Source organism: Arctopsyche grandis, chromosome 12, assembly GCF_051622035.1.
Source record: "Arctopsyche grandis isolate Sample6627 chromosome 12, ASM5162203v2, whole genome shotgun sequence".
NCBI classification, from domain to species: domain Eukaryota; kingdom Metazoa; phylum Arthropoda; class Insecta; order Trichoptera; family Hydropsychidae; genus Arctopsyche; species Arctopsyche grandis.
In genome coordinates, this window is record NC_135366.1 from 14,172,771 (window position 1) to 14,185,494 (window position 12,724).

The 12,724-nt window shown below is 26.5% G+C and overlaps 1 protein-coding gene across 1 annotated transcript in view; it reads left to right on the forward strand.

The window, feature by feature from the left end:
* cac (calcium voltage-gated channel subunit cacophony) overlaps positions 1-12,724 on the forward strand; it is a 56,676-nt gene that overhangs the window by 32,886 nt on the left and 11,066 nt on the right. The window contains exons 26-32 of the mRNA XM_077443329.1: positions 2,777-2,860; positions 2,950-3,132; positions 7,641-7,732; positions 9,715-9,868; positions 9,939-10,066; positions 10,152-10,354; positions 10,432-10,643. Coding sequence (XP_077299455.1) covers positions 2,777-2,860; positions 2,950-3,132; positions 7,641-7,732; positions 9,715-9,868; positions 9,939-10,066; positions 10,152-10,354; positions 10,432-10,643 — 1,056 coding nt within the window. The remainder of the gene's footprint in view (positions 1-2,776; positions 2,861-2,949; positions 3,133-7,640; positions 7,733-9,714; positions 9,869-9,938; positions 10,067-10,151; positions 10,355-10,431; positions 10,644-12,724) is intronic.

The window sequence follows — 12,724 nt, forward strand, 5'->3', positions numbered from 1 at the left end:
GGTATTGCATTTATCATACATGTGTGATAATCATGGCCGGCCCGAGGGGTGGGCACCGCTAGGGCACCCCTCGGTGCGTTAGGTCCGAAGGAGGTGTAATTTATTCATCCTCGTTTAATATTAAGCAAAATTAAAGAATTAATTGAAAAAAATGTTGAAAACACTAGCAATTTTTAAAGTAAAGCACGGTTACTTTTTTTCTGATATCGTCCCTGACCCTCTTCATAGTGGTGGGTTTCGAAAATCCGATATCATTTTTTATTTTAATTTGAATTTATACTAATATTTTTAGATGATTTTCGACAAAATACGGACTAGGAAAATTTGGCAAACAATGTTCAAAATGTCCTTTTTAAATGGCCTATAATAATAATTGATGTTTAATATAACTTCATTGTTTTTTTTAATTATATTGCATTTTACTAAATTATATTGTGTATATGTTACTAAAAAAGGGGGTGTGCGTAAATTTAAGGTATTGCCCGGGGTGCTGAAAATCCTCGGGTCGGCCCTGGTGATTATATTTCCAAAATTCATTTAAACATATTTTGAAATGATTAATTTCATTATCACTAAACAACTTGCATGTTATGCATATTTTAATTTTATTCTTTAATTCTTATTAGCCTATTTTCTCTGAAAATTAACTTGTAAGTTTTAAATATTTTATTTACAAACAAGCAAATACTAAACATAAAACATAAACATTTCCATTGACTATTTTTGTAATATATTTTAATTGTATGTGGTTGCATATGTATGTTCGCTTATGACGTTCACAGTATACATTACATAATTTTTTTGCAATGCATAGTTTTATAAATTATATTATACATGTACTGTTAACGTCTGAAGCTATCTTAAATGGTAATGTTTATGAAATATTTTAGAAAAACTTGGGCTAATTTTGAAAATAGTGTTTGCTATGACTAAATATTTTAGTTTTTAGCAAAGTCGTGAGTTTTTTAGTGGAAAATAAATATACAGTTATGCACTCCTTCACAAAAACGCATGTGTTTGTAGTAGTTTACAATTGTGAATTTAATATCAACTAACCACAATAACCAAAAACAAAAATTACATATTCAAGTGGAACGCGACTGAAAGTATAACAAACAATATTTTAACAGAATAAAAAACATGCAAAAACTGAACACACAGTATGCAACATTCTTTTACTGTACAATAACATATTTATAATTAAAAAAAAATAGCTTTTGACATTTGAATATTCTTACGAATATTGAACACTCTTGAATTATTTCATTAGTATTAGTTAATGTAAGTCAAATAAAAAAAATGTAAAAGAAAGTTGCTTTTAAATATCGGGTTGTTTTTTTTCTTGCAAATTATCTCTCGTAGTTTCACGATGCTCCACCTCTTCTGATCGATACACTCACCTTCATGAACCTCGTGTTCACACTTCTGTTCCTGTTGGAGACTGTACTAAAGCTGATAGCGTTTGGATGCAAGGTAACAATATACATATATACACACATATATTTATATGTATTGTAATAAAAATGAACATGGTAAGATTTAAAACTTATTTAACATTTCATAACAATTTTTTACAAAAAAAAATATATTATTTCAAATGTATGTACATACTTACATACACACATACATACATATGTCGAATATACTGTGTATTCTCTCGCATATACAAATTTTTACCATTATACAATAAAAATACAAGAATCTATTTTTTAATAAAAAATTGTATATAATATATGAAATGAGAGTTCACAGTATATACAATTTTATAATAGTTTAAAACTGTAGTTTTACAATTGATTCTTGAAATATTTTATTTCGTGTGTTGCTTTAGTTTTATGGTAGTGCCATAACTTTCATATAGTTCCAAAATATTGAACATGTAGTCCGTAAAAATGTTAAATTTCAAATTCTGTAATTTGTATTTGCTAGTGAATTGTAGAATGAATTTGAATAAATTGACATCAAAACATTTTTTCGGAAGATTTGTTTCCTAATTTATTTTTTTAGTTAAAAATAAGTATTATGTGTATTGTGGTCTTATTAATCAATCTATGTATTAAACATACATAAGTATGTATATATATACATATATATATATTTAATTTTTTTAATTTATTTCGTATAATTAAAAACTTAAAAATCAAGATTTTTAATTACATTTTTTAAATAATTAGTTTTACTAAGTAATATGATAAATCAAATAGAATATCAGTAGCGATAGAAACAATAAAACTATTTTTGCTTTTAGCATATAGAAAATTTGTAGCCAAAATGAAAAATATTTGTATGTAGTACGTAAAATTATGAATTATAAAATATTTCAATAAAAATATGTATATTTTGAAATTTATGTTAAAATTAAAAATACATCAGAAATGTGAAATTTCAACATCGAGTTCGCAATTAGGCTGAAACTTATATGTATTTTTATATCAAAGAACTTTTTACAATTGAATAATTGTAAAATATAATAAATTCTTACACTGTATATGATTATTTTACAAAGAATTTTAATATAATTTAAATTTATTCCAATAGAAAAATCATATACTTCGAATAGAAAAAAGTCACAAATTTTTGACATGAAATATTACACCTATCGAGGATATCTACTAATCTCGTTAAATTTCTAGGGAAATGATATACATATGTCATAGATTAGTAAATCATTTTATGTTACTTTTTAATAGTCCTCAAAGCTATAAATACATATATGTATGTTAACAGTATTATTAGTTCTATGCCTCTTGTTAATATATTAATATTTTTATTTCAGAACTTCTTCAAAGATCCATGGAACATTTTTGATTTAATCACTGTAATTGGAAGTATTATCGATGCACTAATTTTGGAATTGGGCGTACGTTTTGATTTGCAATTATTTTATTTGCATTTAAAGTCTGTTCGTTCATGAAATGTTTATAAATTATGTATGTTCCAAAATTTCAGGAAAACGCATTCAATGTTGGATTTCTGAGATTATTTCGAGCAGCCCGTCTCATTAAATTACTAAGACAGGGATACACCATTCGAATTTTACTGTGGACTTTTGTTCAAAGTTTTAAAGCTCTACCTTATGTTTGCTTACTAATTGCAATGCTGTTTTTCATCTATGCGATTATTGGAATGCAGGTATGTTTCTCAAAAATCATTATTATAATTAAATTTCAACACAAACACACATAATCCATCACAAACATCAAATATTTAAATATAATCATGACGAATGAATTAATAATGGTGTATGAATTGTTTTTTTTCTTCTATATTTTTTTTAAGTATTCAATCTACACTTTCAAAAATATATAGGGTTGTCAGATTAAGTAAATCATAAATCTTGATAGATCATTTCAGTAGACTTCAGTATTAACATTTGGCTATTGAGTTATGTTACTACTGAGATTCAGTAGATACATTTGACAGCATAAATATAAATAAACATATACGTGCGTTCTGATGCCACTGACACAGGGCACGAAGCGTGCACGCGGTTGGACATGTTTTGCGTACAGTTACATAAAAACATTTCAATTCACAACGGTCTTGTTTTTTCTACAAAGTACCTCTTTATACTCTCCCAATATAACATAATATGTCCTCATATAAAATTAAATATAACACAATATGTCTTCAATTAGAAAACCAAATAGTTACTTACCCTATGATAAATTTAAGAAAAAACAACGAATATCTGACAACCCCATTCAACTGTTTAAAAATTCCAATTCAGGTCCCTTGATTAATTAATATTTACTCTTGACAATTATAATGACTACAACCAAAACATTTTTTAAATACAGAAAGAAATTAATATTTTTTTTATTTGTGATTAAACCTAAATAATTTTTACATAAATTGTAAAATTTTGAATTAATATAAAATAAAAATATTTAAATGTATGTACTACATAAATGTGAGCCGTTTTTTTTAATGGAAATAATCAACTATTCATCTTTTAAGATAGTATGTACATGCATCCATTTAGCTTGTATGTACTATTTATAAAAAATTAAGTAACTGCATATATGTTTTGGCTTTATGTTATGAAACTTTTAATCTAAAAGAGATTAATTATTACATCGTCAAGCCTCGTTTATAGAATAAGAAACTTCAGTCAAATGTTTCCACAATAGACCAACAACGTTTTCAATATTTGCAATGACGCAATTAAAATTTCATATCAATTGTATTTTATTATTAAAATATTATTCTTCATATTATCGATTCATTGAATTTAATTTAATATAAAGGAAAGGTATATTTATAATATTGAGGATATGGTACAGTGGAAATTTTGTATGAAAAGGTGGACGTTATTGGATAAAAACTGGCATCTGGAAATAATAAGATACTAACTGGGAATAAATTCAATTTTTAATCGTTAAGAATATGTGATTTACTATTTTTTTTATCAAATATCACATCTCCGAAGCTTTTTAGCTTCACAAATCATTATATTTGTATATGGTGATTTGTGATCACAGACAAATATTATTTTTTCATGGCAAAACTATTGCTTTTTTGAATCATAAAATGAAAGTATTGTTGTTTAAGTATCATATAATTCTTAGAGATGAATAGTTTGACTTGTTCCATTTTTAAAATGAACGGCTCATTTTGAAAATTATTGATCATTTATCATATTATGCTTTTTTCAATTTCGTATTCATGTATGTATAATAAACATTTTCTGCTAATTATTTATTTAATTTAAAATATTTTCATGTAATTTGTTTTAGAAAAAATTAAACATTTGACTGCTCAATTTTTATGCACACATATTTGTCTTAAATCATCACAATACATAAATTAGCGTAAAGGTGTAAATTTTTAGCTATGCAATTTTTTTGTCGTATATTAATAATACATATGTTGAAAATTGATAGTTTTTCATGCTCTTTTTTTTAATTCGTCATTAAAATATTATGTATTATACATATTATTTCTATGTATATGTAGGTATATCAACATAAACTTACTTAGCTAGTAATATTTTAGTAAAATATTAATATTTTTACCTAATTATTATTAGTAACATATATAGATCAGTAGGGGTAGTTCAGTCTTTTTAACACATTTGCAGATGTCCCACGGAAACCAAATTTTGCGGTTTGCATATAATGCATTTAATATCTATAGTTGAGTGGACATATTCTTTTAACTAAATCAATAGCTTATCAGTATTTTCAAAGGTTAAATATAAAATTAATATCACCACTGAACAGCCTTATCAATTACCCTTCTGTTTATTAGGAAATTTTAAAATTCCTGTGTTTCTCTGTCGAAATTCTTTTTCGTTCTTTGATGCAGACATAATAACGGCATTTAAATGTTTATTTATTAAAAGTAAACTTATAAAATAAAAATAATTATCATTAAAATCGATAATGTAATCATCTTATGCATCACTTATGAGTTAAAAAGATTCACATATGTACTTTAAATTTTCATATTAACAAATATACCTGTATTGATTTAAATAGTACTGATTATTATATGCTATCTGCATACATTACATACATATATGTATAAGTAACCGATTATATTAAATTAGCTTAAACATACTTATTAGAACCTTTCATAATGACGTAATTTTGATCAACATCCTTGTGAATGAAGATTTTGATGATACAGGTGTTTGGAAACATGAGATTTGATCCTGACACAGCGCTCAATCGTCATAACAACTTTCAGACATTCTTTGGCGCGCTTTTGCTGCTATTTCGGTGAGACGGAGATACCCGGCGTCACGAAAGCCTAAATTGACTTTAAAAGTTTTAATATGGCCTCAACATCGTAACGTTGTGAAAGACGCCATCAAAAATGTTGTCGTTTTAAAGTAGATAATGTATTTTTGTAGCGCATTGTTAGATGTCTGTCAGCAGTATCGTTCACCCCACTTTCCCAGTATCAGATTATGGTGCATTGTTCCAGTACATGCGTGCAATAAGCATGCAGGGTTTTGTCTGTCTTGGAATCAGTTCATCACATTTACAAAGCTGCCATTGCTATCACAACACAACACATCCATTGTAAATTCAATTCACTACACACGTGTAAATTTATATTGCTTTCGTGACTGTCACGTGAATTTTCCACATCGACCAATAAGAACACCACTGATTTGAAATATACATATATATGTGTGTGTGTGTGTGTGTATGTACATATATGTATATATTTCTATTACATCACTATTTCAACGTTAAAAGTATCACAATTCTTACTGCCAAATATTTTCGATCGCTTGTATACATTAGAAATAAAGTTAAACGTCAATAAATAGTATGTATTGATTTTAATATTAAGAGGGCTGTACACCCGAAACCTTAATTTTGTTGCCGTTCCTTTCTTCGATATATATATTGAGTGAATGCGACAGTTTCGCTTCGACCGGATAATACGTATCTTAAATCGACAAAATCGAGGTTTTGTATTCTCCTATTTTCTCCTCCAAAACTGGACCAATTTATAAAAAAAATCATCATCGGTATGAGAAAGATATTTTCTGTGCAACTATGCGCGTATTTTTTTTTAAATCGACCGTTAAATAAGCACGCTGGACTCTTTTCGTGGGTGTAAAAAAGAGGCGATTTTATACATGTTTGGCGGCTTCTAGCTCCTATAAAAAATAACTAATCAAAAAAATAAAACGATAGATGCATCCCAATGGTGGATATCCATAGCATATTAAAAAATAATTTCTCTAGTGCCATAATTGAGGAAGGGAGAAGTCTAATACGTTTGTATGGACAAGGCGTTGGTGTCCAGCCCTCTTAAGCAAAAGTTTTGAAAATAAGCAATGCTTTTGTTATAATATTTAGATTGTATATTTGCGATTTCTTTTAGTAGTACAGGAAAGTCTTTTCTAATTTATCAATAGTTTTTATGAAGAATCTTGGTACTTTTAAGTGATTCATCATTCTCAACATTCATCAGTAATTATTTATACGGATGGTCGTGCATCTAATGCAATTTGTTTGCCAATATTACACAGTCATTATATTAGTGGTTATTTTTTAGTAATAGCAGATTCATGGTTATTATTAGTTCACCTGAATATCACTTATTGCAGTTTATTAGATCAAAAATAGATCAATTCAAAAATAGCCGTTGTCATTCGTTATTCATCAAAAGACATTCATGTCCCAGTAAATGTGTTGTCCTATTTTATACTGGGCTATTTTTGTTTTGTTTATTTTTTTATGTGTATCAAGTTAAATGAAATGTTTATTTACCAACATTTTATAAATGTATATGGTCATGTAGTATGTTATAATTTTGTCGTTTAGACATGTGTGTTGTATTGTACACTATATATTATGTGATTATTAATATAGGCCGTTTAGTGCCTTGTTACGGTTGATTGCTATGTTTTTTTTTTTTTTTTTGAAAATACGTATTTATTTTTTTATGAAAAAGTGTATGCCTACAGATATGACTAAGACTGCAGACGTGCAGACACGCGTGTGTCTTTAGATAAATCAAAACATTATTATTAAAAGGAATTTTATTCGATCATTTCTCATCACATTTTATCAATATTCATAATCTCTGAGCAAATTTCAATGTGTGCTAAAAATATGTATGCCGTTCGGATTATTGTTTATTTTCTTTTTATCTGTAACCTGTGACCCAAGGTGTTTGGGAATATTGCGTTGGATCCAGAGTCTTCCATCACTAGACACAACAACTTTCGAAGCTTCGTTCAGGGTCTAATGCTGCTCTTCAGGTAAGAGAACATAAGAATTGCTCTGGGCATGGCAAATAAAAAAAATGGACTTACAATTTCAATAAATATATATTATAGGATAGGAAGACGTATCCATAGTAAAAACATAAAATTTCTTTTTCTTTATATTTTTTTCAATTCCTTTTTAATTAGTTATATTTACAATCAATAAAAGTTAATAGCAAAATTTAGGTAGTATTGTGAATATTATATTAATACTAATATTGACGAATAGTTCTGATTTTTATACCTTTAAGGCCAAAATTTTTCAATCATTTCATTTATATAATTAGCAATTTTTTATATATAAATTTTTTCAAATAAGTATTTTTACAAACGCTGAATGTAATTGATCATAAGTAATTTTGCCTCAAATTCTTCTAAGTTCTCAACGCTTTTAAATTTTAATTTCAGAATGCAATTAGCTTTTTGTGTTTTATTTTTCATTCAGTGAAATAAATTAATTTATTCAAATAAGCTTTTAAATTAATCCTATACTAATATATTTTACGAAGATTGTTTATCGTGTAAAACAAACACCAAAAATTCATATTTCTATTTAAAAAAATTAAATAAAATAAAATTCGAAAACCGGCCTTCGATCTACATTAATCTACCAATCTCGTATTCCATATACATTTGTACACTCTGATAATAATAATAATTAAGAATATTCGTTAATTTTTCATTTATCAAGTATTTTCATTAGGTATTATTATTTCATTAAACTACATCCGATGAAATAACCAAAAATTGTCTACAATATATTTAAAATTTAGATTAAAAATTAGCCCACATTTTCTTTTCAGTTAGATAAACATAAAAATAAAAAATAGCGTTCTTAGTTTTTAGTAGAAAAAATAGTTTTCTTTGATCATCTCATCTGGTCTTGCTAAATGTACTCCATTCCTAAATAATGCTTTTATATCCCCAAATCCACTGTTTGCAATACGCTTTTTATGTTAAAGAATATGTTTTGTGTAGATTTTTTGTTGTTTAATATTAAAATATCTATAGATATTTTTACATTTCATAAATATGTTGCTGCAAAACTTATAATACATAAAAGTTTATCAGCTGAATTTTGTTACTTTTGAAAATATATATTTATTTATGATATGTATTTCCATGCAGGATATACTTGTTAACGGTACTAAAGGTTTGATTGTAAATATCAATTAAACACTGACATTTTTTTTTAATATACATATAATAGGTGTTAATAATTTTTTTCAACAATGTTTTCTTTCACAAAATTACAATGTCTATCAGCCTTTAAGGATCAGTAACAGTGATATTCTAAATAATCAATTTTCAAATATTCCTAAATGCATACATACATACATACTATGTATGTATTCAGTTAATATTTAACTTTTTTTCCCATATTGCATATCATTTGTTGAATAATTTAAAGTACAAATTTGCCTTCCATAATTAATAATTTTGAAGTTTCTTGAAATTGTTTTTCACGAAACTACATATGTATGTATGTTTATAATATTACTTTTATTGATATTTTTACTCTGAAACGATGACTTTCTATACATTAAATATAAAGTTTGATTTCAAATTTATCGTACCTTTCAAGTTAAACTCAAAATAATAAAAAAAATTATTTATTCTTAAATTTGGATATTATAAATACCATTTAATAAATAAAAGAACGTCGGCCAAAATTTCACTTCCAATAATTCTGAAATTTGACAATACATTTAATTCAATTTTATTTCAATATTTTATTTTAAAATTCGTTTTAGTTGGGATATTTTTTATCCTTATCAATACAATTCATAAATATAGTTAAAATCATTAAAAAAAATAATTAAAACAGATTACTATTAGTATAATGTAATAGTTGATAATCAAAATTGAACAAGATTTTACAATGCTTATGCAGAAACAATTCCAATTTCAGACTTATTATTTGAAAAATTTAGATTTATTAGCGTGTTCAACTAATAAAATTAATTTAAATACAGGTGTGCAACTGGTGAATCGTGGCCAAATATTATGTTATCGTGTTTAAAAGGAAAACTGTGTGATGAACGCGCCAATAAACCTCCGGGTGATACATGTGGATCTACACTTGCATATGCATACTTTGTGTCTTTCATTTTTTTCTGCTCATTTCTTGTAAGTATACAATTATTTTACTGTCAGATTTATGTGAAATTGGTGATACTACTTTTTTATTCATTTTTAGATGCTCAACTTATTCGTTGCTGTTATTATGGATAATTTCGACTATTTAACAAGAGACTCGTCAATCTTAGGAGCGCATCATTTAGACGAATTTGTCAGAATATGGGCAGAATATGACCCGAACGCTACGTAAGAAACATAAACCAATTCTATATATGTATATGAGCCAAATCTATAGGCTTTCCTTTTTTACATTAGTATTAATTTATTCCAGTGGTAAAATTCACTATACCGAAATGTATGACATGTTGAAAAACATGGATCCTCCATTAGGTTTTGGAAATAAGTGTCCCAATAGACTGGCTTACAAAAAACTAATTAGAATGAACATGCCGTTAGATGCTGAAGGAAAAGTTAATTTCACGACAACACTTTTTGCACTCATAAGGGAAAATCTCAATATAAAAATGCGATCCGGTAATTTATACAATTTATTAATAATATATTATGGACGTTGAGAGATTTGAAGATTATTTATACATCGTTCATTATAGCTGAAGAAATGGATCAAGCTGATGAAGAACTTCGCGAAACCGTAAGTCATATCTGGCCGCTACAAGCAAAAAAAATGCTTGACTTGTTGGTGCCAAAAAGTGATACCCTCAATACTGGAAAACTCACAGTTGGAAAAATTTATGCTGGCGTTTTGATTCTTGAAAGCTGGAGAACAACACGTTTTGGACAGATGGAGGCCACCGGGATTCCGGTTAGTGAACGGAATTGATTCTTGTTAATACACCATTTAAAATATTTAGTTATTTTTAATTTGTTTAAACTTTATTTATATAATTTGAGTTGTTTTTCAATTTACGTTTTTTTGTGGTCTTTAAATAAAGGCCTATTCGTGTAGTGAATATGACATGCTCAAGTACGAATACATCTATCTAATATTGTATATTTTTGAACACATATTTTAACGATAGAATATAATTTCGACAATTTTATTTTGGTATGTCAAATTCATTATGTTAAGTTAGAATTAAGTTTTAATATCATTGGTAATTTTTTATGACATTAGATCACAAATTACACTTTTTAATAATACAACCAAAGGTTATCTTGAATATGTCAATGAGTTTTGAATAATTTGCTTTTCGTACGTGTTCCTTAGAATTATTAAAGTTTAAAAAAATTCGAATACTGCATTTATTTTAGAGAGATAAAATGTTAAATGTGTTTACTTGTCATGGTAGGAGTGTGCCGATAATTGTCATTAGGAATGTTTCCCAACAAGTTATACATAGTGTGCCTCTTTAGAGCCCCAACCTCCAGAGTAGTCATTCGTAGATGTAATGTACATACCTCCATATATCCAAGCATACTTTAGAAAATGATAAAATATAAACACATAAAGAAACAAACTTACACAAACAAAATATTACCATTTCCTGATCAATACTTATGTTTGAAATAATACTACATATAATATATATATACAAATATATATATACATACAATGAATTAAATGAAAATATACACACATAAATATATACGAGAACATCCCTACATCGGAATATTTCAATTTTTCAGGCGTTCGCTGGCAATAGCCCATCGGCGAATCAGCCGGTAGTACCCATTTATAAATATATAAATAAGATTTTTTTAAGCTTTTATTCATCTTGCAATCTTTCGCACTGCGAGATAATATAAGATGAATACCTAGAAACGTTAAAAAATTTTATTGCATAAAAATCATTTCGCATCTTGCTTTTTTTATTCATAAAACAATATATCACATTAAGAATTTAGGTGATTTAGAGTTTTGTTTGAATACTCTGCACTATTGATAATAATAGCGATATTTTATTTCACTTTATTTATATAAGTTTTATATTAATAAAGAAACTTATTAATTCAAATTTTAGCTGGCATATATGAGTAATGATGGACCAATTTGTTTAATTCATTTTTGTAAAGACATAACACAACTCACTAATATAATATTATAATAAAAGCATAAACGTATATAAAATGTTTAATATATGTACATACATGCATATGTACAAATGAATTGAATATGTAAACGGTACAATTTTTTTATTTGTACAACGTATCATAATATTGTTACCAAATTTAAAAACTATACTGTAGTACAATAGTATGTATATATACATAATATTTTTCAACAAAGGGTCTTTTTATACTCTGTAAGAAATCATCAATGATGTTTGATATTTACGGAATTATACATTTACACACATGTGTGGAAAACACGTCTTCCATTTGATATTATAACATTTTCTTTTTTCATTTCAATAATAATATTTATCTTATAATGCAAACATTCTTTATAAAAATTAATTATCGTATATATCGATTATTTCTCATATATGTTTGAATGCCAATATATGTATATACATTTTAATATTAATCAACATATTATTAAATGTAGGAGATGAAAGCTTTACAATTTTTATTTTTCTGTATTTTAGTTTTACCATAAAATAGATACAAAAAAAACAACAATAGTACAACACAATTTTTTAGATAATACTTTGCTTACGTGATACATTATGTTTAAAAACATTTTAAATTTGATACTCAATGACAAAAAAAGTATGATACATTCAGAATTTAAGACAATTTTTACACCAAAAACAAAAAACCTTTCTTCCCGATGTGATACAGTTTGAAAAAAATATTTTTTTGAAAGATATCTCTATGTTGAGTTTATACACTACACGATTATTATCTGTAAATTATACAGATGCTAAGGTGTATAGAAATATCATACAAATAAAGTGGTAACGACTGATTCTAAATTTAGGTTATTTGCTAATATAAATT